This window comes from Castor canadensis, chromosome 13 (assembly GCF_047511655.1).
Source record: "Castor canadensis chromosome 13, mCasCan1.hap1v2, whole genome shotgun sequence".
Taxonomy (NCBI): Eukaryota; Metazoa; Chordata; class Mammalia; order Rodentia; family Castoridae; genus Castor; species Castor canadensis.
This window is the reverse complement of record NC_133398.1, coordinates 55,829,910-55,856,092: the sequence shown is the minus strand read 5'-3', so window position 1 is coordinate 55,856,092 and position 26,183 is coordinate 55,829,910. Positions and strand designations below refer to the sequence as shown.

At 36.1% G+C, this 26,183-nt stretch overlaps 1 protein-coding gene across 13 annotated transcripts in view; it reads left to right on the top strand.

The window, feature by feature from the left end:
* Ccdc171 (coiled-coil domain containing 171) overlaps window positions 1-26,183 on the top strand; it is a 416,292-nt gene that overhangs the window by 343,265 nt on the left and 46,844 nt on the right. For 5 of the 13 annotated variants that reach the window (XM_074051798.1, XM_074051794.1, XM_074051786.1 and 2 more), the window contains one exon: window positions 8,284-8,737. In XM_074051798.1, coding sequence (XP_073907899.1) covers window positions 8,284-8,514 — 231 coding nt within the window. In that variant the 3' untranslated portion in view covers window positions 8,515-8,737. Of the gene's footprint in view, window positions 1-8,283; window positions 8,750-26,183 lie in introns of those variants that run through there. The other 8 variants (XM_074051795.1, XM_074051789.1, XM_074051796.1 and 5 more) reach the window with 6 other exon arrangements.

The window sequence follows — 26,183 nt, the reverse complement described above, 5'->3', positions numbered from 1 at the left end:
AACGCCTCCAGAAACAGCCACAGCCGCAGATAGCCATTCACAGAACTGTCTCCAGACTCTTTTTTTTTCTCTCTCCCTACCTTTGATGAGACAACAACTGAACTACCCCTTCATGCTGAAAAACTTACTGAAACTGTATTGCACTTGAACTTGGGACACTTTGTGCACTTTTTTTTGTTTTGTGTGGTTTTGTTTTATTTTGTTTTTTCCAGTTTTTTTCCCCTTTGATGAGACTACCACAAAACTACTTCTAAGGCACCATCTCCAGGACTGAAGGCTGAGGAACGAACACCAAAATTATTAAGACTGAATCTTTATTGCATTTGAACTTGGAGATTTTTAAAAAATTTATTTTTATTTATTTACTTTTTTTCTTTCTGTTTTCATTTATTTATTTTTTTATTGTCAATCCTCTCTCTGTCTCTCTAGTGCCTGTTCAGCTTACACTTGATTAGTACACTATCTCTCCCTGTTTATATCTTTGAAACTTTTTTTGTTTGTGTCCTTGTTTTGTTTTTTCTACTTGTTTGTTTTTCCTTTTTGCTTTAACTTCTTTGCTTTCCATCTCCTCTCACCCTTCCGTTCTAAATATCACCAGTGCTATTATTACAAGCAAGAAAATACTTACAGGAACAATAACAACACCAAGGGAAATGATGGGAAGACAGAAAAAACAGGGAAACCAGTTTCCCCACAGCAAAAAAATTAGTACAGGAACTAGAGGGAAATGAAGATAACAGATACTCAGACCCAGACTCCAACAAAATGAAGATAAACTATGCCAAAGGACCCAATGATGCCCACAAGAATAATCTAAAAGAAGAAATACTAAAGGTACTCAATGAGAATTTTATAGAGATGATACTGGATATGGTCAACCAAAATGTACAGGACACACTCAAGAAATTCCAAGACAACAAAAATAGAGAATTTGAAAAAGCAAAAGAAGAAATAAAGGAAACCATAGAAGCACTGTATAAACACCAAAGTGAAACAACACGATTAATAAAGAGAGAAATGAACTCAGGACAAAAATAGACACCATTAAAGGGAAACGATCCAGGATATGGAAAAACCTCAGAAAAAAGAATGAAACAGAATTGCAAAACAAAATGGAAGACCAATCCGCAGAATAGACAAACAGAAGATAGAATCTCAGAACTCGAAGATGAAATGGTAATTAAAGGAAAAACCGAAGAACTATTAGTTAAACAACTCAAGACCTGTGAAAAGAAAATGCAAGAACTCACTGACTCCATCAAAAGACCAAACCTAAGAATCACGGGCATCGAAGGAGAAGAGGTGCAAGCAAAGGGAATGTGTAATATATTCAACAAAATAATAACAGAAAAATTCACAATCTAGAGAAAGCTATTCCCATACAGATGTAAGAGACCTCCAGAACACCAAGCAGACCAGATCAAACTAGAACTACCCCAGGACATATCATCATTAAAACAACAAGTTCAGAAACTAGGGAAAGAATATTGAAGGCTATAAGAGAGAAAAAACAAATAACATACAAAGGTAAACCCATCAAAATCACAGCAGACTTCTCAACAGAAACATTAAAAGCAAGAAGAGCATGGGGAGAGATCTTCCGGGCACTGAATGAAAATAACTTCAACCCCAGGATACTCTACCCAGCAAAACTATCATTCAAAATAGATGGAGCAATAAAAGTCTTCCATGATAAGCAGAAACTAAAACAATATGTGACCACAAAGCCGCCACTACAAAAGATTCTTCAAGGGATTCTGCACACAGAAATTGAAAACCAACATAACCATGAAAAGGCAGGCAGCACCAAATCACAGGAAAAGAAAAACCAAGAAAGTAGAGAGTAACCTCAACTTAGGTACACACAATCAAACCTTCAAACAACTAAGACAACTAAATGGCAGGAATCACCACACCCTATCAGTACTAACACTTAAGGTTAACGGACTTAATTCACCCATCAAAAGGCACCGCTTGACAAAATGGATTAAAAAGGAACATACAACAATTTGTTGCTTACAGGATACGCATCTCACTGACAGAAATAAGCATAGGCTTAGGATGAAAGGCTGGAAGAAGATAAACCAAGACAATGGCCCCCGAAAACAGGCAAGAGTAGGAATACTTATCTCTGACAAAGTAGACTTCAAACCTACATTGACCAAACGAGATAAAGAAGGACATTCCATACTAATGAAAGGAGAAATAGACCAAAAGGAAATAACAGTTATCAAGCTATATGCACCCAATGTCAACGCACCCAGTTTCATCAAACATACCCTCAAAGACCTAAAAGAAGATATTAACTCCAACACAGTGGTTGTGGGAGACTTTAACACCCCATTATCATCAATAGATACGTCATCCAAACAAAAAATCAAAGAAATTCAAGATCTAAAATATACAGTAGATCAAATGTACCTACTTGACATCTACAGAACATTTCATCCAACTTCTACACAATATACATTCTTCTCAGCAGCCCATGGAACCTTCTCCAAAATAGATCATATCCTAGGGCACAAAGCAAGCCTCAGCAAATATAAGAAAATAGAAATTTTCTATTTTGATCTGATCAAAATGCAATAAAACTGGAACTCAATAACAAAAGTAAAGACAAAAAACATGCAAACAGCTGGAAACTGAATAACTCATTACTTAATGAACAATGGGTCATTGATGAAATAAAAGAGGAAATTTAAAAGTTCCTGGAAGTCAGTGAAAATGAAAACACAACCTACCGGAACCTATGGGACACAGCTAAGGCAGTCCTGAGAGGAAAGTTTATAGCCATGAGTGCATATATTAAAAAGACTGAAAGATCCCAAATCATTGACCTAATGATATATCTCAAACTCCTAGAAAAACAAGAAGAAGCAAATCCCAAAACAAATAGAAGGAGAGAAATAATAAAAATAAGAGCTGAAATCAACGAAATAGAAACCAAAAAAAACCATACAAAGAATTAATGAAACAAAAAGTTGGTTCTTTGAAAAAATAAACAAGATCGACAGACTCCTGGCAAACCTGACTAAAATGAGGAGAGAAAAAACCCAAATTAGTAGAATCAGGAATGCAAAAGGAGAGGTAACAACAAACAACATGGAAGTCCAGGAAATCATCAGAGACTACTTTGAGAGCCTATATTCAAATAAATTTGAGAATCTTAAAGAAATGGACAGATTTCTAGATACATATGAGCATCCAAAACTGAACCAAGAGGATATTAATCACCTGAATAGATCTATAACACAAAATGAAATTGAAGCAGCAATCAAGAGTCTCTACAAAAAGAAAAGTGTAGGACCTGACGGATTCTCTGTTGAATTCTATCAGACCTTTAAAGAAGAACTGATACCAACCCTCCTTAAACTGTTCCATGAAATGGAAAGGGAAGGAAACTGCCTAACACATTTTATGAAGCCAGTATTACACTTATCCCAAAACCATGCAAAGACACCGCCAAAAAAGAGAACTATAGGCCAATCTCCTTAATGAACATTGATGCAAAAATCCTCAAAAAAATAATGGCAAACCGAATTCAACAACACATCAAAAAGATTCAGTAAAAGACTGTGACACAGGTTACTCCAGAGGCACCTGCATGTCCATGTTTATTTCAGCACTATTCACAATAGCCAAGTTAGGGGAACAGCCAAGGTGCCCCACAACTGACAAATGGATCAAGAAAATGTGGTATGTATACAGAATGGAATTTTATGCAGCCATGAAGAACGAAATGTTATCATTCGCTGGTAAATGGATAGAATTGGAGAACATCATTCGGAATGAGGTTAGCCTGGCCGAAAAGACCAAAAATCATATGTTCTCCCTCATATGTGGACATTAGATCAAGGGCAAACACAACAAGGTGATTGGACTTTGATCACAAGATAAAAGCGTGAGCAAAGAAGGGAGATAATGAGGTTAAGTAAGACACCTAAAAAACTAGATAACATTTGTTGCCCTCAACTCAGAGAAACTAAAGCAGATACCTTAAAAGCAACTGAGGCCAACAGGAGAAGGGGACCAGGAACTAGAGAAAAGGTTAGATCAAGAACTAACCTAGAAGGTAACACACATGCACAGGAAGTCAATGTGAGTCAACTCTCTGTATAGCTATCCTTATCTGAACTAGCAAAAACCCTTGGTCCTTCCTATTATTGCTTATACTCTTTCTTCAACAAATTAGAGATAAGGGCAAAATATTTTCTGCCGGGTATCAAATGGGTGGGGGAGAGAGGAAGGGGGCAGGGTGGGTAGTAAGGGAGGGGGGAGGGGGAAGGGGGAGAAATGACCCAAACATTGTATGCACATATGAAAAATAAATAAATAAAATAAGAGATTTGAATGAATATCATATTATTTATTCCTTTTAGAATAGTATATACATGAAAATTTAGGAAATATTTCTACAGGTTTAGGAACTAGGATAACTTTTAAAATGTTAAGCTTTTGTTTTAAAAAATATTTATTAAAGGCCAATTCTATTGTGACTTACATTGAAATTATTATCCAGAAGACTATTAGTTCTAGAAGAATACTTCATTTTTTCAGTAAATAAGCATTTATACATGTTGTCAGCCATTTATATATTTTAGATGCAAAGAATACACATGTATATGAATCATCTATCTTAGATGGTCTCATTAAGATTTACTGGAGAAGTTAAAAATAGAATGATAGTAATATTACAATGAAATTCATTTGTCTGTTGTTTTTAGAGGATTTTTTAATATTAGGTGCAGTATAAGTGAAGGGTTAAAAAATGGCTTTGCCTTAGATGTACTTGGATTTGAATTCTGACCACAGTTTGACTAATTGTGACTCTGGATGAGCTCCTGTGTTTTACTCTGAAAAATTAGGTTAAAAATATTATCTACACTACATGGTTACAGTAAAGATAATGGATCAAAGCATATAATATGCTTTCTTGGTTCTTAGACTGCAATAAATACCTAGTAAGTGTTAGGTTTTTCAACTGTCTGAGCCTTATAACAATGTTGGAAGTAGGCAAGAAAATTACTCCTCTTCCTATTTTATAAATAGAGGAAGTTCAGAGAGATTATTTGACATTTTCTTAGCAATATAAAGCCATATATTTGGCAGAGTGAAGACCAGAAAAAACAGCATTTGTGATTCCTGATGCAGCATGTCAGTGGAGGAGATAAATAAATTTATAAGAATGAGGAGAGATGTGTGTGTGTGACATAGGAAGAAATAGGTATGATTTGATAGTTTCTGGGTTTTTTGTTGTTGTTTGTTTTGTTTTTGTTTGGCTGTGTTGGGGATTAAATTCAGGTCTCACACATTCTTAAGCAAGCCCTCTACCACTGGGTTATATCTCCAGCCTCAATAGTTTTTTGACTCTTACTTACTTTTGAGACCCTGGGAAGTATCTTGTATTAGTATTAGCTATAAGGGTATCTTGAAAAGACTCAAAGTAGGGTAGATGAGGACATGTGAGATGTATCCATACATGAGGTTGTGCATCCTTAGTATTGGACAATAGAATTCATGTTTGTGTGCTCTATTCTTTTATGCCTTGTAGATATGCTTCTGCTTTTCTATCAACTTGAACAAAGTATGGCTAATAATTTATTCACTAGAGTTAGTATTAAGATTGTATCCTCCAAAATATCTTTATCCTTCTGTGTATTTTTTCTTTTCTGTATTTTATGCCAGTATGTGGCATTTTTTCATCTTTTCTAATTTCTCATTCATTCATTCATTCATTCTTCAAAGCAGTCATTAATTCAAGCAAGTACTCACTGTGGGCCACTATCATCCCTGAAGATACATTAGTGTATTGGTATAGTAGCTGGCCTTGTGGAGCTCCTTAGTGTGGTAAAGAAGATAAACTTGTAAACTAATAAATTTCTGCTAAAGCAATAAATGCAATAGTAAAAATAAGGCATGAGGACCCACAGAGGACCAGGATAGAAGTTAATTGCATGTTTTGGGGTCTAAAGAGGGTTCTTGAAAGAGCTGGTATATGAGCTGAATTTTTTAGGGCAAATAGGAATTTATTAGGTAAAAAAACCTCTGAATTTTCTTACTGTTACTAACCTACCTACTTCCATCCTACTTCTGTTTTGTAGACATTGTGTACATTGTTTCATACTAAATTATTTTTCACATGCATTAAGAATTGCTCAACACAGTAGGGAGGTATGAGGATAGGTAAGACACTCAAAAAACTAGATAGCATTTGTGCCCTCAATGCAGAGAAACTGATGCAGAATTAGATACTTTAAAGTGACAGAGGCCAATAGGAGAAGGGGACCAGGAACTAGAGAAAAGGTTAGTTCAAGAAGAATTAACTTAGAAGGTAACACACATGTACAGGAAAGCAATGCAAGTCAAATCCCTGTACAGCTATCCTTATCTCAACTAGCAAAAACCCTTGGTCCTTCCTATTATTGCTTGTACTCTCTCTTCAACAAAATTAGAGATAAGGACAAAATAATTTCTGCCTGGTAGCGAGTGGGTAGGGGGGAGGGGGAGGGGGGAGAGAGGGGTAAGGGAGAGGGCGGGGGGAAGGAGGGAGAAATGACCCAAACATTGTATGTACATATGAATAAAAGAAAAAAATCTTCAAAAAAAAAATTGCTCAAATATCTAGTTTCTCAAAACTTTTCCAATTTAAACCTTCAGATTGAATGTAATTTGCAAGTTTTCAGACTACTTATCATTGTACCAAGTTGTAGCTATGGTAGGGACACTTTTTCTTATAGAAGTACAATATTATTATTTGTTTTTTTAATTAAAATTTTATTCATGAAAGTAATACATGTATACACACAAGGAAAAGTAATGAAAGGATTTAATTACTAAAAATAAATTTATAAAATAGGGTGTTTCTACCCTACTCTCCCTTCTGTGCATCTTTCCTCAGACATGAATAGCTTGAATTTTCTATCCATTTATCACAGTACAGTCACATATATATTTGTGTTATATATATATATTTGTTATATGTATATATACATGTATTCATATTTCTATACAATGAACAACTTAATATGCTCATTTTATTTTATTAATTTGTAGCACTACATATTGGCTCTCTTTGTGACAAACATTTACCATTTTTAATCAAAATTGCCCACTTTTTCTCCACAGGCTTCGTAATATGGCTGTATTACAATTGGCTACTAAACTGTCAGAATATTTTTGCATCTAAAAGATTAAATTCATTGTTGGGGCAAAGAAGTAGCCCATGGTTATGTTTATTTTTTGTTAGGTAACTTTTTTAGCCTGGAGTTAATAATTGCTTATTTTTCTTACTTGCTTAGTGTACTATGTATTAATATTTTATTTTCTTCCCAAATTTTCCAAAAGAGTATTACATGCCTTTAAATTATTCTTTCTAAATATTAAAAGTAATCATACCCTCCTTTCATTCTTTTAATTTTCTTTCTAGAGACTTTCTTCCTGTTAATCTACTTACAGCTGCCCTAGTTTGATGTTTCTGCACTATAATACTATTTTTAAAAGCATCTTTGAAATATTTGAATTTATTTTTATGAATTTGAGATATATTGAAAGACTAAAAATACGTAATAGTATCCCTTGAATTTAAAATTCATTACAGATTGCTTTCAAAGAGAAAGTTTATAAAATACAGTTAAATTTTGATGCAGAGTTTCATTATATTATATGCAGAGATCCTAAGTATTACACTATTGAGGGAAAGTACCAAGTAACCAGCACTAGCTTGTTTTATCTAATATATGTAGAATAATGTGAGGAATTTCTGTTAAATGAATGAATATAATTATGCTTTTCTTTAAATATAGCAATCATATTTACTCTTAAAAATAGCAGTATTATTTTAGCTCTTTTGTTTCAAAACATTTGTTTAGGAGAATTAATTTTTTTTTTTAACTAGCTCAGCTTGTTTTGAAATATCTTGTGTGTATATCTGTGTGTTGTATCTTTCTTAAGTCTGAAATTTAGTTCAAATTACAACTTGAATTTAACTTTACTACAGAAAATAAGCACACTGTCTTTAAAAACTGCATTCTCTTTAAGCACAATAGGTCAAAATATATCTTATTTAAATAAGTGCTTTGGAATGAAGTCTTAATTATTTTCTCCCAAACTTTTTGAATTCAGTCACTGTTTTTAACATAAAATGTGAAGTGTAGCATTACATTATTTTCAAGAAAGATGAAAAATGGTTTATTCTAAAATTTTAATGATTTTATTTTAAAATTTGGAGATTCTCCTTTGGGGACAGTTTTATTTGAATTATATGTGACATTTTTATTTCTTAAGGCTATGATTAAAAGCTTCATGGATGTCTACCAGCTTGCAAGTGCTAGAATTGCTACATTAGAAAAGGAAATGACATCTCACCAAAGTCACATTGCAACCTTGAAATCAGAACTTCACACAGCTTGTTTACGTGAAAATGAAAGCTTACAGTCAGTAAGTCCTTGTATAACAATAATATTCTCATCTTTGGATCTTGGGCCACATTTACATTTATGTTTTTATTGCTCATGAGATCATTCACCAATATGTATAATTTGGGGTAAATGATCAATCAAGCAGCATAAACAGTGTGGAGAAACATTTGAGGGAAGAAAAGCAATTAATTTTTCCATTGTATCATGTATAAAGAGATGCATATTGTTACCAATGCTAAACCACTACATCAGGATTCCTTTGTGTTTGGCAGTGCAGCTGACAGTTGGATTTGGCAATATGCGTAGTTAAAGCTTGCAACTGTCTGAAGATTCAGTGTGTCCCATTAAGACAGAAAATTATTAATTATGCGTATAACCAAAATGGTAATTAGAACATGTGATTATTCTCTGTAGAAAACTATACTTATCCATAATACATGCCTAGCTAAGGATGCATGTTGTGATTCATCTATATGATTAAAATTCAGTTTCAGCACGCATTTTATGTCTTAAAATTTTAGCTCACAATGAAATTTGGGCTCATTTAAAAGTAAAAATTTTTTCCACACTTGAAATATGTGTTTGGGAGTTTTGAAAAATGAATATATTGTGACATAAAGGAATGGAATAAACATTTAAACTTTTTTTTTCCTCAAGAGGAAGATATGTCAAAGACAGTCATAGAGTTATCAATAATTAGAATGTAATTTTTCCTTCTTTGGTTTGATTACAGTGGATCAGGGTGACTTATATGAAAAAAACCAAAAAAATGGTATCATTTTGCTATTCTTCTGTTGACCCATTTCAAATGATAACATTCAACAGAAAAGTAGTTAGCTAGCTAACTCCAAATAGATGCATAGCAATGGTTTGGTTCTTCACTTCTTTCCAGTCTTAGCTCCAGTGCCAGCATCCCAATGAAACCTTCATGAACGGTATTTAGAATTGCAGCCACCAGTGCACCTCCCATTTCCCCCCACCCCCCCGACCTGACCCCGCCACAATCTCACAAACTCCTTGTCTTACTCACCCTCACCTCTGTCTCTCTTTTGTCCTATGTTTCTATACTTTCTGACTTCCTTGCTTTATAATTTTCACCATAGTACTTGTCATCAATGGACATTTGTTATATTTTATTTATTTACCCTCTAGCCCCAGTAGAATACCAGTAGGTTCCATAAAGATTAGCAATTTTGAATGTTTTCTTCATTGCTATAAAGGCACTCCAGGGCCAACAGTAGTCTGTCCCACAGTTGGTGCTCAACAAATCCATATTGAATGAAAAATACTAGTAATTTATACAATAAAGATAGAAAGCCAGTTACTTGGGACCTCAGATATGAGTTCAGTTTTTATATGTTATTTATTAATTTCTTAAGTAAGTTTGACTTCCACCAAGAGAAGGTAAAATGAAAAGGGTACTTTAAAATTTTTGAATATTTGAAATTATTCTAGCCTCTCTCTGAAACTTATTCACATTTCTTCCTGCTTATTCTCCAATCTGGTTGTCAATATTACATTATACTATTTAGATTGTGTCAGAGTTGTTGAGTTGTAGTGTTTTTTCCTTGTTGCTGTTAAGAAAAATAATTTATTTTAAGAAAAGCAAAACTTGATAAAGGGAAATTATCAGTTCAAAAAAAGTCACTAATTATTATTTTGCTGTCTGTTATGGTTTGGAGATGCGGTGTCCTCCCAAAAGGTTCATATATTAAAGGGCTGGTCCCTAGCTGGTGGCACTATATTGAGAGGTTCTGGAAACTTTAGGAGCCGGGGCATAATTGGAGGAAGTAGGTCACTGGGAGGTGTGTCTTTGGGGCTGTAATTTTTCCCTCAATCCCTTTCTGTCTTTCTCTCTGCTTCTTGCCTACCATGAGGTGACCACCTCTACTTCCCCATGTCCTCCATGATGTGCCTCACTGTAGCCTAGAAACAACAGAGCCAGCTGTTGTTTATGTCAGAATTTTGTCCAGCGAGAAAAGTCTTGACTAACACTCTCTTAATCAAAGTGTACTTAATATACCTCAGTATTATAACAAAATCTACTTTTCAGCCTCTCTTCCATTCAAGAACATATTATGCTTATCATCTCAATCATAAGAGATAGTTTACTCTAGCAGTGATTCTCAAGAAGGTGATATGTATAATGCGAAAAGTTTCTCCTGTGATTTAACATATCTTTCAGGGAGAATGTTGCCCAGTTCAAACTCTCTATAGAATTTGTGCTCTCCTGTTTTTCCCCTTATTTGAGAATCACTATTTCTAAAGTAGTAATAAATTTGTGTGACAATTTTTATTTTTCAAGGCATTTGTGTGTGCATTTTCTAATGTGTACTTCTTAAGAACTCTGAAGGAGATAAATGAGCAAGTCTTAGCCTTTTTATTTCATAAGTAAAAGGGAACATTGGTTGATAGATTCTTAAGAGCATGGGCTTTGAGATTACATCCTAGGAATACTATCAAGTTTAAGTAACAAGAAGATTGGCTAATAATTTTCTAAAGTAGACATTTTTTTCTCTCATCACAAGAAGTCTAGGTGTTAACTGTCACTAGTTCAGTGACTCAAGTTTTTGTATAATTTATCGGTTACTCCATCACTGTCATAAGATAGCAGCCCAACTCTAGGATTTTCAGTCACATTCAGCTCAGAAAGACAGGATGGCCCAGCAATATCTGATGCATAAATATCTTCCATATGTTTATACACATGCATTGGAAGGATTTCCTTTTTAAATATATTTTAAATACATATTTTTTTCTTTTATTATTCATATGTGCATACAAGGCTTGGGTCATTTCTCCCCCCTGCCCCCACCAACTCCCTAACCACCCACTCTGCCCCCTCTTTCTCCCCCCCACCCCCTCAATACCCAGCAGAAACTATTTTGCCCTTATTTCCAGTTTTGCTGTAGAGAGAATATAAACCATAATAGGAAGAAACAAGGGTTTTTGCTGGTTTAGATAAAGATAGCTATACAGGGAGTTGACTCACATTAATTTCCTGTGCATGTGTGTTACTTTCTAGGTTAATTCTTTTTGATCTAACCTTTTCTCTAGTACCTGGTCCCCTTTTCCTATTGGCCTCAGTTGCTTTAAGGTATATGCGTTAGTTTGTCTGAGTTAAGGGCAACAAATGCTAGCTAATTTTTTGGGTGTCTTACCTATCCTCACCCCTCCCTTGTGTGCTGTCGCTTTTATCATGTGCTCAAAGTCCAATCCCATTGTTGTGTTTGCCCTTGATCTAATATCCACGTATGAGGGAGAACATATGATTTTTGGTCTTTTGGGCCAGGCTAACCTCACTCAGAATGATGTTCTCCAATTCCATCCATTTACCAGCATATGATAACATTTCGTTCTTCTTCATGGCTGCATAAAATTCCATTGTGTATAGATACCACATTTTCTTAATCCATTCGTCAGTGGTGGGGCATCTTGGCTGTTTCCATAACTTGGATATTGTGAATAGTGCCACAACAAACATGGGTGTGCAGGTGCCTCTGGAGTAACCTGTGTCACATTCTTTTGGGTATATCCCCAAGAGTGGTATTGCTGGATCAAATGGTAGATCGATGTCTAGCTTTTTAAGTAGCCTCCAAATTTTTTTCCAGAGTGGTTGTACTAGTTTACATTCCCACCAACAGTGTAAGAGGGTTCCTTTTTCCCCACATCCTCGCCAACACCTGTTGTTGGTGGTGTTCCTGATGATGGCTACTCTAACAGGGGTGAGGTGGAATCTTAGCGTGGTTTTAATTTGCATTTCCTTTATTGCTAGGGATGGTGAACATTTTTTCATGTGTTTTTTGGCCATTTGAATTTCTTCTTTTGAGAAAGTTCTGTTTAGTTCACTTGCCCATTTCTTTATTGGTTCACTAGTTTTGGGAGAATTTAGTTTTTTAAGTTCCCTATATATTCTAGTTATCAGTCCTTTGTCTGATGTATAGTTGGCAAATATTTTCTCCCACTCTGTGGGTGTTCTCTTCAGTTTAGAGACCATTTCTTTTGATGAACAGAAGCTTTTTAGCTTTATGAGGTCCCATTTATCTATGCTATCTCTTAGTTGCTTTGCTGCTGGGGTTTCATTGAGAAAGTTCTTACCTATACTTACTAACTCCAGAGTATTTCCTAGTCTTTCCTGTGTCAACTTTAGAGTTTGTGGTCTGATATTAAGACACTTGATACATTTTGAGTTAATCTTGGTATAGGGTGATATACGTGGATCTAGTTTCAGGTTTTTGCAGACTGCTAACCAGTTTTCCCAGCTGTTTTTGTTGAAGAGGCTGCTATTTCTCCATCGTATACATTTAGCTCCTTTGTCAAAGATAAGTTGGTTATAGTTTTGTGGCTTCATATCTGGGTCCTCTATTCTGTTCCACTGGTCTCCATGTCTGTTTTTGTGCCAGTATCATGCTGTTTTTATTGTTATTGCTTTGTAATATAGTTTGAAGTCAGGTATCGTGATACCTCCTGCATTGTTCTTTTGACTGAGTATTGCCTTGGCTATTTGTGGCCTCTTGTATTTCCATATAAATTTAACAGTAGATTTTTCAATCTCTTTAATGAATGTCATTGGAATTTTGATGGGAATTGCATTAAACATGTAGATTACTTTGGGGAGTATCAACATTTTTACTATGTTGATTCTACCAATCCATGAGCATGGGAGATCTCTCCACTTTCTATAGTCTTCCTCAATCTCTTTCTTCAGAAGTGTATAGTTTTCCTTGTAGAGGTCTTTCACATCTTTTGTTAGGTTTACACCTAGGTATTTGATTTTTTTTGAGGCTATTGTAAATGGAATTGTTTTCATACATTCTTTTTCAGTTTGCTCATTGTTAGTGTATAGAAATGCTAATGATTTTTCTATGTTGATTTTATATCCTGCTACCTTGCTATAGCTATTGATGATGTCTAGAAGCTTCTGACTAGAGTTTTTTGGGTCTTTAAGGTATAGGATTATGTCGTCTGCAAATAGGGATATTTTGACAGTTTCTTTACCTATTTGTATTCCTTTTATTCCTTCTTCTTGCCTAATTGCTCTGGCTAGGAATTCCAGTACTATGTTGAATAGGAGTGGAGATAGTGGGCATCCTTGTCTGGTTCCTGATTTTAGAGGGGATGGTTTTAGTTTTTCTCCATTAAGTATAATGCTGGCTATAGGTTTGTCATATATAGCTTTTATAATGTTGAGGAACTTTCCTTCTATTCCTAGTTTTCTTAGAGCTTTTATCATGAAATGGTGTTGGATCTTATCAAAGGCTTTTTCTGCATCTGTTGAGATGATCAAGTGGTTCTTGTCTTTGCTTCTGTTAATGTGGTTTATTACATTTATTGATTTTCATATGTTGAACCACCCCTGCATCCCTGGGATGAAGCCTACTTGGTCGTGGTGAATAATCTTTTTGATGTGTTGCTGAATTCGGTTTGCCATTATTTTGTTGAGGATCTTTGCATCAGTGTTCATTAAGGAGATTGGCCTATAGTTCTCCTTTTTGGAGGTGTCTTTGCCTGCTTTTGGGATAAGTGTAATACTAGCTTCATAAAATGTGTCAGGCAGTTTTCCTTCCCTTTCTATTTCGTGGAACAGTTGAAGGAGGGTTGGTATCAGTTCTTTAAAGAAGATAGAATTCAGCAGATTTTCCATATCCTGGGTCATTTCCTCTTTAATGTTGTCTATTTTTGTCCTGAGTTCTTTTCTGTCTTGATTAATCATGTTCTTTGTTTCACTTTGGTGTTTATAGAGTGCTTCTATGGTTTCCTTTATTTCTTCTTTTGCTTTTTCAAATTCTCTATTTTTATGTCTTGGAATTTCTTGAGTGTCTCCTGTACATTTTGGTTGACCATATCCAGTATCATCTCTATAAAATTCTCATTGTGTACCTGTAGTATTTCTTCTTTTAGATTATTCTTGTGGGCTTTATTGGGTTCTTTGGCACAGTTTATCTTCATTTTGTTGGGGTCTGGGTCTGAGTATGTGTTTTCTTTATTTCCCTCTGGTTCCTGTACCAATTTTTTGCTGTGGGGAAACTGGTTTCCCTGTTTTTTCTTTCTTCCCGTCATTGTCCTTGGTGTTGTTACTGTCCCTGTACTGTGTGCAATTAAGTATTTTCTAGCTTGTAATAACAATGGTAATATTTATTATGGAAGGGTGAGCTGAGATGGAAAGCAAGAAGTTAAAGAAAAGGGGAAAACAAATACCCAGACAAGAGGGAGAAAGCAGAACAAGGTTTCAGACAAAAAAGTTTCAAAGGTATAAACAGGGAGCGTTAGTGTACTAATTGACAGTAAGCTGAACAGACAGTAGAGGGTCAGAGATAGGATTGAAAATAAAAAATAAAAAAAAATTAAGATAGGAATAAAAATAAAAAATAAGTAAATGAATGAAATATGTATATATTAAAAATGAATTAAAATAAAATGGAAAATAGAAAATTTTAAAAAAGAAAGAAAAAAAACCCCTCCAAGTTCAAATGCAATGAAGTTTCCATCTTAATAATTTGGGTGTCCTTCTCAGTCTCCAATCCTGGAGATGGTGCCTCAGATGTTGTTCTGTAGTTGTCTCATCAAAGGGGACGCATAAAGTAGAACAAAACTACAAACACACACACACACACACACACACACACACACACACACACACACAAAAACCCACCTAGTGTCCCAAGTTCAAATGCAATACAGTTTCAGTAAGTTTTTCCGCTTACAGGTGTAATTCAGTTGTTCTCTCATCAAAGGTAGGGAGAAAAAGAAAAAGAAGAGTCTGGAGACAGTTCTGAGAATGGTATCTGCAGCTGTGGCTTGCCTGCCCGCTGCTGTCAGCCTGCTGTTGCTGGAGGCGTTATTTATGCAGATCTCTGGGGTGAGCTTAGCACTCACCTGGCCCCGCAGGCTTTGTTTGTTCAGAGCTCTCCTGTGCGGGAGCCTCTGCTACAGGCTTTCCCCTTTCCAAGCACTGGGAATGGTGACACTGCACCTGCATTGTGAGGCTTGCGTGTGTATTTACAGTTCATGTGGGAGGTGGGTCTTCCCTCCTCTCCTTTGAAGTTTTCCTCCCACTGCTACATTCACAAGCTTTCCTGCTTCTGGTTACTGGGTGGTGCTGCTGCTCCTGCCGGCCGCCATGTTTGTTTACAGCTCACGTGGGAAGTGGGTCTTCCTTCCTCTCCTGTGGAGTTTTCCTCCCTCCGCCACTCTCACAAGCTTCCCCGCTCTTGGTTGCTGGGTGCACGCCCCTGCTCCCACCAGAGCCTCTCCGACCTGCCTGGCTTGTTTATTTACAGTTTATTTACAGTCCCCGGAAGGATTCCCTTCCCCCAATCTTCAGTGCTCAGGGTGCCCCACCCTCTTTCCAGCATGTCTTTATTGCTCTTATTGCTTATTACTCAGTTTCTCTTTTTTCCCCGGGTGGAGGTCAGTCTGTCCAGGGGGCTATGCTGCTCTGGCCCAGGTTTGTCTGTGGGAGTACCGTGGTACCATGAAGCTCACCTGGTCCACATCTTCCCAAGCCATCTGGGCGCTGGCGACTGGCAGCCCAGGGGCCCTCCTTGTTTCTCCGTTTAACGTGAAGCGGAGATTCTCTGCGCCAGCTGGAGGTGTGGAGGGGTCAAGGTTATGCCTTTTCTCAGTGATTATGCCTGCAAAGTGTGTCTCTGGCGTCTCTCCAAGATTTCACTATAGGAGGCTCGCTTTCTGCTTCCTCCCTCTACCTGCCATCTTGGAATCCCTCTTAAATACATATTTTAAAAAAGAGAAAGCTTTCCAAAGAAGCCCCAAACAGATTTCTACTTGTGTCCTATTAGTTAGGAAAACGTCATGTGGCTATTTATAGCTATAATTAGTCAGGGGACAAGGGATTGTGTATTTGGTTAACTAATTAATATTGTGTGCCATAAAGTCAGGTAAGTTGGGGTTCAAATTCCAGTCCTATCCATTGCTAACTACAAGGCTTAGATCTCAGGGTTTTCACATGTAAAATAGGTATAATGATACTACTATGTTCGAGAGTTGTTGGAAAGTCTAGTGAGAAGTATCGAAGTGCTTTGGACTTCACTTTGCACTTAATGAGTAGTCAAAAAAGTCTATTATTTTAATCACCATTATCTTGAAAGAAAATAATTGTATGATATCACCACAGGAAAACTTTACTAATCTAACACTTTCAACTGCAGACTTCATCATTTTATTCTGTTTTCTACTGTAACCTTGAGCATGTAACACCTCCTTTGTGTCACCATCAGTATGTTCCAATGACTGAATATTCTGAAGAACAGTGTATTCTGTTCTTTCTGTGGCCATCTTCTCCTTTCATTGACTTGGTCTATACATGCTACTTCTTTATGTTTACCTTTCATTTACTCCTGAGCTTTACTGCTATATGATGTTTGGGTATCTGTCATTTTGGTGAAGTTATTTTCTCAAAAAATCACGCATAATTTTATGCTTGCTCTTTGGGATCCTTCTCTTCCGTTTCACCCTTTCTGCAACATATGAGACTTTTAACTACTCCTTTTCTTTTAAAACACTTATCTCCTTTGTTTCACTTATTATCTACTTATCCTTTTGACTCTCAGACTCTCTTACTTTTTCTCGCTTTCTTTGTATTATTTTTAGTTCTTTTCTTTATTAATTCAGAATTTATTGAGCACAGTTCTGGTCTTGGGAATATCATGTGAATCAAAACAGATAATCTTTGTTCTTCTTCTAGTTGCTTAAAATCTAGTAGAGGAAGTAATCATTTTTCATATTATCACACTAATATATATAATGTATAATCACTAACCAAGATAAGGTATTGAAAAGAGCCCTTATAGAATTTTTTTTTTTAAACAAAGGAACTGCTCTAGACTAGGGTGTGAGCAAAGCCTTTATAGGGTTAGGGAAAAATTTAAAGGAGCCATACAGTCAGATTTGTACTTTTAAAATAAATACTTTGTCTGCAGTGGATGAACCAGTTAGATGTTAGGACCAGAGAAAGGGATATGTCAGACAATTCTTAGGGACTGTGTTCCCTCCGTCTATCTCTCTCTCCCTCTCTCCCTTCTTTCTTTCCTTCTATCCTTCCTTTTTTAAATTAATCAACCATCTTATTGACTAAGAAAGACAACAGTGGGTCAGGAGGAGATATTGTGAAGTTAGTTTTAAGTATTGGAGTATGAGGTACATATGGGGATGTCAAAAGGGATGCTCAATATGGGATTGGAGGAAGATGCCAAGCTAGAGTTATAAATTTTAAGTTATTGCCATATAGATAAGACTTGAAGCTGTTATTAAGAATGAAACAGGAAAAATTTAGACAGTAAGAAGAGAAAAAGGCTTAAGAATGAAGCTTGAAAACTCTAACATGTAATCTAAGAATAGAAGAAGATAAGGTTGCAAAGGAGGCTGCGAGAGAGCTGGCAAAGACATAAGACAAAAACCAAAAAGGTATAATACTATGAAAATAAAGTATTTCAAGAAGGATTTACATATTAGTAGTGTCAAATTCTTCCAAAGGTCAAGTAAAATGAAGATCAAAGTGGTCTTTGTATTTAATACATGGAGGCCATTAATAACATTAGCAAAGGTTCTTTCAACAAGACATTGAGAAATAAGTAAGAGTTGGCACCCCCACCCCCACCCTCCAAAAAAAATACCCTCAGTGATTTTAAACTATCCCAAGGAGTTAGCTGTTAAGTGTGAGACAGAAGGTGGGATGTCCCAAAGATTCAGGAAGTTCTGTTTTAAGCTAGGAAGTGAATTGAATGTTAAGTTATCATCTCATCCCCTAAATGTAGTCCTTTAGAAGTCTGTTTTTTGCCCTTCATTATACTGTCTGTTTTTCATAATTTCAGTTATTACTTTTCATACTCGATCCTTCTTTGATTATATAATCTTTTTCCATCCCTTTCTTTTAGCTATCTATGTTTTATTCTTACAGTAGATTTGTTCCCAAAAGATACAGTTTGGTTTTGCTTTATTCATTCTCACAAGCTCTGGCTTTTAATTCAGTGACTGGAATATTTACATTTAAAATAATTGTAGATAAGTTTGGATTATTGTCTACCATTTTGTCTTATGTGTGTTCCTTTTGTTTTTTCTATTTCTCTGTGCTTCCTTCCCTTCCCTATTTTTGATTATTTGAATTTAACTCAGAATTTCATTTTTATTTATTTATTGGCTTTTTGTATATTTTTATTTGTTGACTCTTCATTATTATCTTCATGACTACTCTAGGGAGATGTATGTATATGTGTATATGTATATATATATAAATATTTAATAATCTACTTGAGTTATTTTATGCCATCAAGAACAGTATAAAGACCTTATAAGAACATAGGTTCATTGGCTCTCCCCTCATTATATCATAATTGCTGTATATATTACATCTATATATATTGAAAATACCATCAGATGATTTTTTGTTCTTAATAGTTATACATATTTTAAAAACTTAAGACAACTGATCTTTTATAATTACCTAGGTTTTACCATTTTGGTGCTTTCTTTATTCTTGACAATCTAAGCTTCTGCCTACTAATATTTTTCAGTCTGCAGAACATTCTCCAGCATTTCTTTTAGAGCAGATCTCTTCTAGTAATGAGTTTTGCAAGTTTTCTAGCATTCATTTTGGAATGTTTATATTTCACCTTACTTTTGGAAAATATTTTCATTGAATATAAAATTCTGACTTGATAGGGTTTTCTTTCACCCCCAGCACCAGCACTTTTAAATGTCTTATCTTTTCTGGTCTCCATGATTTCTGGCAAGAAATCTGTACTCACTCAAGTAATTTCCTCCCTATGTCTAATGTGTTACTTTTTCTCTAACTCATGCAAGATTTTTCTGTATCTTTTGGTTTTTTGCAGTTTGCTTGTAATGTGCTTGTGCATATTGGTTTTTTGTTTTTTGTTTTTGTTTTTGCATTATACACAAAACAGTGGCTTTATATAACATTTAATGATCATTTCGGTCCCTCATTCATTCTCAGATTTCTTGCTTTTGATTTATTATCTAAATAACTCTCATCAATGTTTTCTCCTTAGAGAAGTATTTTCATCCTTTTATTTTAACTAAAAGAAAAAACCATATACTTTCCATAGCATTTCCCATTATCCCTAAATGATTTCTTTTTATATTTATTGTTTTCCTATAGTGCTTTTTAGACACTTCTGTTAAGCCATTTCTACACTGTATCATAGTTATTTATTTATTTATATGGTTATAAGCTTCAAGGATAGCATCAAATTTAAATTTCTATTCCCTGCACTTTATTTATTTTATTTTTATTATTTATTTATTTATTTATTTATTTTTTATTCACATGCGCATAAATTATTTGGGTCATTTCTCCCCCCTGCCCCCCTCCCCCACCCTCTCCCCCCTTCTGTCCTCAGTTCCAGGCAGGTCGTGTTCTGCCTTTATCACTAGTTTTGTTGAAGAAAAGAGACAAGCCTAATAAGGAAGACAAAGTGTTTTTGCTAGTTGAGTTGAGGATAGCTATACAAAAATATTTCTAGCATTGCTTTCATATACACGTGTTATGACCCATGTTGATTCATCTCTAATTGATCTTTACCCTGGTTACTGATCTCCTTCTCATGATAACCTCTGTTGCTTTAAGGTTTTTGTATGAGTTCCTCTGGAGTGGGAACATCAAACGCTTTCATGTTTTGGGTTTTCTACCTATTTATGTATCACCGAAATGTGCTCTCCCCTTATCATGTGATCCAAGTCCAACCACATTGCTGCATTTGCCCTAGATCTAAAGTCCGCATAGACAAAAGGAGCAAGATGGCGGCTAGAGGTAGGAAGCAGAAAGCGACCCTCCTATAGTGAAATCTTGGAGAGACGCTGGAGACACACTTTGCAGGCATAATCACTGAGAAACGGCATAACTTTGACCCCTCCACATCTCCAGCTGGTGCAGAGAATCTCCACTTCACGTTAAACGGAGAAACGAGGAGGGCCCCCGTGGCTGCCAGTGGCTGGCGCCCATACGGCTTGGGAAGAAGCGGACCAGGAGAGCTTCGCGGTACTGCGGTAGCCCCACAGACAAGCCTGGGCCAGAGCAGCATAGCCCCCTGGACAGACTGACCTCCACCCAGGAAAAAAAGAGAAACTGAGTAATAAGCAATAAGAACAGTTAAGACACGCTGGAAAGAGGGTGGGCGCCCTGAGCACTGAAGATTAGGGGAAGGGAATCCTTCCCGGGACTGTAAATAAACAAGCCAGGTGGGCCGGAGAGCCTCTGGCGGGAGCGGGGCGCACACCCAGCAACCAGGAGCGGGGAAGCTTGTGAGAGTGGAGGAGGGAGGAAAACTCCACAGGAGAGGAGGAAAGACCCACTTCCCACGTGAACTGTAAATAAACATGGCGGCTGGCAGGAGCAGCAGCACCGCCCAGTAAGCAGGAGCAGGAAAGCTTCTGAAAGTGGCAGTGGGAGGAAAACTTCAGAGGAGAGGGGGATAGACCCACCTCCCACATGAACTGTAAATAAACACGCAGGCCTGACAACGGCGGGGCAGTGTCACCTTTCCCAGTGCTTGGAAGGGGGAAAGCCTGTAGCAGAGGCTCCTGCATAGGAGAACTCTGAGCAAACAAAGCCTGTGCGACCAGGTGAGTGCTAGCTCACCCCAGAGATCTGCATAAATAACGCCGCCAGCTACAGGCTGAGAGCAGCAGGCAGGCAAGCCACAGTTGCAGATACCACCAGACGCTTTTTTTTCTTTTTCTCCCTACCTTTGATGAGAGAACAACCGAATTACACCTGCAAGCCGAAAAACTTACTGAAACTGTATTGCATTTGAACTTGGGACACTTGCTGGGGCTTTTTTTTTTTTTTCTGTGTGTGTGTGTAGTTTTGTTCTACTTTATGCATCCCCTTTGATGAAATACTACAGAACAACATCTGAGGCACCAACTCCAGGACTTGAGAATGAGATGGACATCCAAATTATTAAGGCTGAAACTGCATTGCATATAAACTTGGAAGTTTTTTGTTTTTTGTTTTTTTTTTAATTTTCTATTTTCCATTTTATTTTAATTCATTTTTATATATAGATATTTCTTTCATTTACTTATTTTTTATTTTTTTATCTTTGATTTTCAATCCTCTCTCTGTCTCTCTAATGTCTGTTCAGCTTACTGTCGATTAGTACACTAACACTCCCTGTTTATACCTTTGAAACTCTCTTGTCTGATACCTTGTTCTGCTTTCTCCCTCTTGTCTGTATATTTGTTTTCCCCTTTTCTTTAACTTCTTGCTTTCCATCTCCTCTCACCCTTCCATTCTACATATTACCATTGTTATTATTACAACCTAGAAAATACTTAATTGCACACAGTACAGGGACAGTAACAACACCAAGGACAATGACGGGAAGACAGAAAAAACAGGGAAACCAGTTTCCCCACAGCAAAAAATTAGTACAGGAACCAGAGGGGAATGAAGAGAACAGAAACTCAGATCCAGACTCCAACAAAATGAAGATAAACTATGCCAAAGGACCCAATGAAGCCCACAAGAATAATTTAAAAGAAGACATACTACAAGTACTCAATGAGAATTTTATAGAGATGATGCTGGATAGGGTCAACCAAAATGTACAGGAGACACTCAAGAAATTCCAAGACAATAAAAATAGAGAATTTGAAAAAGCAAAAGAAGAAATAAAGGAAACCATAGAAGCACTGTATAAACACCAAAGTGAAAGAGAGAACACAATGAATAAATGGATAAATGAACTCAGGAAAAAATAGACAATATTAAAGAAGAAAACTGCCAGGATATGGAAAACCTCAGAAAAAAGAATGAAACAGAACTGCAAAACAAAACGGAAGGCCAATCCAGCAGAATAGAACAAACAGAAGACAGAATCTCAGAACTTGAAGATGAAATGGTAATTAAAGGAAAAACCAAAGAACTATTAATTAAACAACTCAAGACCTGTGAAAAGAAAATGCAAGAACTCACTGACTCCATCAAAAGACCAAACTTGAGAATTATGGGCATCGAAGAAGGAGAAGAGGTGCAACCGAAGGGAATGCGTAATATATTCAACAAAATAATAATGGAAAATTTCTGAAATCTAGAGAAAGATATTCCCATACAAATGCAAGAGGCCTCCAGGACACCAAACAGACCAGATCAAAATAGAAGTACTCCATGACATATCATCATTAAAACAACAAGTTCAGAACCTGGGAAAGAATATTGAAGGCTATAAGAGAGAAAAAACAAGTAACATACAAAGGTAAACCCATCAAAATCACAGCAGACTTCTCAACAGAAACATTAAAAGCAAGAAGAGCGTGGGGTGAGATCTTCCGGGCACTGAATGAAAATAACTTCAACCCCAGGATACTCTACCCAGCAAAGCTATCATTCAAAATAGATGGAGCAATAAAAGTCTTCCATGATAAGCAGAAACTAAAACAATATGTGACCACAAAGCCACCATTACAAAAGATTCTGCAAAGGATCCTGCACACAGAAAGTGACACCCAACTTAACCATGAAAAGGCAGGCAGCACCAAACCACAGGATAAGAAAAAGCAAGACAGTAGAGAGTAACATCAAGTTAGGTACACACAATCAAACCTTCAAACAACTAAGACAACTAAATGGCAGGAATCACCACATACCTATCAGTACTAACGCTTAATGTTAATGGACTTAATTCACCCATCAAAAGACACCTTTTGACAAAATGGATTAAAAAAGAAGATCCAACAATTTGTTGCTTACAGGAGACTCGTCTCACCGACAGAAATAAGCATATGCTTAGGATGAAAGGCTGGAAGAAGATTTACCAAGCCAATGGCCCCTGAAAACAGGCAGGAGTAGCAATACTCATCTCTGACAAAGTACACTTCAAACCTACATTGATCAAACGAGATAAAGAAGGACATTCCATACTAATAAAAGTGAAAATAGACCAAAAGGAAATAATAATCATCAATCTGTATGCACCCAATGTCAATGCACCCAATTTCATCAAACATACCCTGAAAGACCTAAAAGCATATATAAACGCCAACACAGTGGTTGTGGGAGACTTTAACACCCCATTATCATCAATAGATAGGTCATCCAAACAAAAACTCAATAAAAAAATCCAAGATCTAAAATATGCAATAGATCAAGTGGACCTAGTAGATGTCTACAGAACATTTCATCCAACCTCTACACAATATACATTCTTCTCAGCAGCCCATGGAACCTTCTCCAAAATAGATCATATCCTAGAGCACATAGCAAGCCTCAGCAAATATAAGAAAATAGAAATAATACCGTGCATACTATCTGACCACAATGCAGTAAAAGTAGAACTCAACAACAAAAGTAAAGGCAAAAAACATGCAAACAGCTGGTAACTAAATAACTCATTACTTAATGAAGAATGGATCATCGATGCAATAAAAGAGGAAATTAAAAAGTTCCTGGAAGTCAATGAAAATGAAAACACAACCTACCGGAACCTATGGGACACAGCTAAGGCAGTCTTGAGAGGAATGTTTATAGCCATGAGTGCATATATTAAAAAGATTGAAAGATCCCAAATCAATGACCTAATGATACATCTCAAACTCCTAGAAAAACAAGAACAAGCAAATCCCAAAACAAATAGAAGGAGAGAAATAATAAAAATAAGAGCTGAAATCAACGAAATAGAAACCAAAAAAAACATACAAAGAATTAATGATACAAAAACTTGGTTCTTTGAAAAAATAAACAAGATCGATAGACCCCTGGGAAACCTGACTAAAATGAGGAGAGAAAAAACCCAAATTAGTAGAATTAGGAATGCAAAAGGGGAGATAACAACAAACACCATGGAAGTCCGGGAAATCATCAGAGACTACTTTGAGAACCTATATTCAAATAAATTTGAAAATCTAAAAGAAATGGTCAGATTTCTAGATACATATGATCATCCAAAACTGAACCAAGAGGAAATTAATCACCTGAATAGACCTATAACACAAAATGAAATTGAAGCAGCAATCAAGAGTCTCCCCAAAAAGAAAAGTCCAGGACCTGATGGATTCTCTGCTGAATTCTATCTTCTTTAAAGAACTGATACCAACCCTCCTTCAACTGTTCCACGAAGTAGAAAGGGAAGGAAAACTGCCAAACACATTTTATGAAGCCAGTATTACACTTATCCCAAAAGCAGGCAAAGACACCTCCAAAAAGGAGAACTATTGGTCAATCTCCTTAATGAACATTGATGCAAAGATCCTCAACAAAGTAATGGCAAACCGAATTCAGCAACACATCCAAAAGATTATTCACCATGACCAAGTAGGCTTTATTCCAGGGATGCGTGGGTGGTTCAACATACGAAAATCAATAAACGTAATAAACCACATTAACAGAAGCAAAGACAAAAACCACTTGATCATCTCAATAGATGCAGAAAAAGCCTTTGATAAGATCCAACATCATGTCATGATAAAAGCTCTAAGAAAACTAGGAATAGAAGGAAAGTTCCTCAACATTATAAAAGCTATATATGACAAACCTATAGCCAGCATTATACTTAATGGAGAAAAACTGAAACCATTCCCTCTAAAATCAGGAACCAGACAAGGATGCCCACTATCTCCACTCCTATTCAACATAGTACTGGAATTCCTAGCCAGAGCAATTAGGCAAGAAGAAGGAATAAAAGGAATACAAATAGGTAAAGAAACTGTCAAAATATCCCTATTTGCAGACGACATGATCCTATACCTTAAAGACCCAAAAAACTCTAGTCAGAAGCTTCTAGACATCATCAATAGCTATAGCAAGGTAGCAGGATATAAAATCAACATAGAAAAATCATTAGCATTTCTATACACTAACAATGAGCAAACTGAAAAAGAATGTATGAAAACAATTCCATTTACAATAGCCTCAAAAAAAATCAAATACCTAGGTATAAACCTAACAAAAGATGTGAAAGACCTCTACAAAGAAAACTATACACTTCTGAAGAAAGAGATTGAGGAAGACTGTAGAAAGTGGAGAGATCTCCCATGCTCATGGATTGGTAGAATCAACATAGTAAAAATGTCGATACTCCCAAAAGTAATCTACATGTTTAATGTAATTCCCATCAAAATTCCAATGACATTCATTAAAGAGATTGAAAAATCTACTGTTAAATTTATATGGAAATACAAGAGGCCACAAATAGCCAAGGCAATACTCAGTCAAAAGAACAATGCTGGAGCTATCACAATACCTGACTTCAAACTATATTACAAAGCAATAACAATAAAAACAGCATGATACTGGCACAAAAACAGACATGAAGACCAGTGGAACAGAATAGATGACCCAGATATGAAGCCACACAACTATAAGCTACTTATCTTTGACAAAGGAGCTAAAAATATACGATAGAGAAATAGCAGCCTCTTGAACAAAACTGCTGGGAAAACTGGTTAGCAGTCTGCAAAAAACTGAAACTAGATCCATGTATAACCCTACACCAAGATTAACTCAAAATGGATCACGGATCTTAATATCAGACTCCAAACTCTTAAGTTGATACAAGAAAGACTAGGAAATACTCTGGATTTAGTAGGTATAGGTAAGAACTTTCTCAATGAAGCCCCAGCAGCAAAGCAACTAAGAAATAGCATAGATAAATGGGACCTCATAAAACTAAAAAGCTTCTGTTCATCAAAAGAAATGGTCTCTAAACTGAAGAGAACACCCACAGAGTGGGAGAAAATATTTGCCAACTATACATCAGACAAAGGACTGATAACCAGAATATACCGGGAACT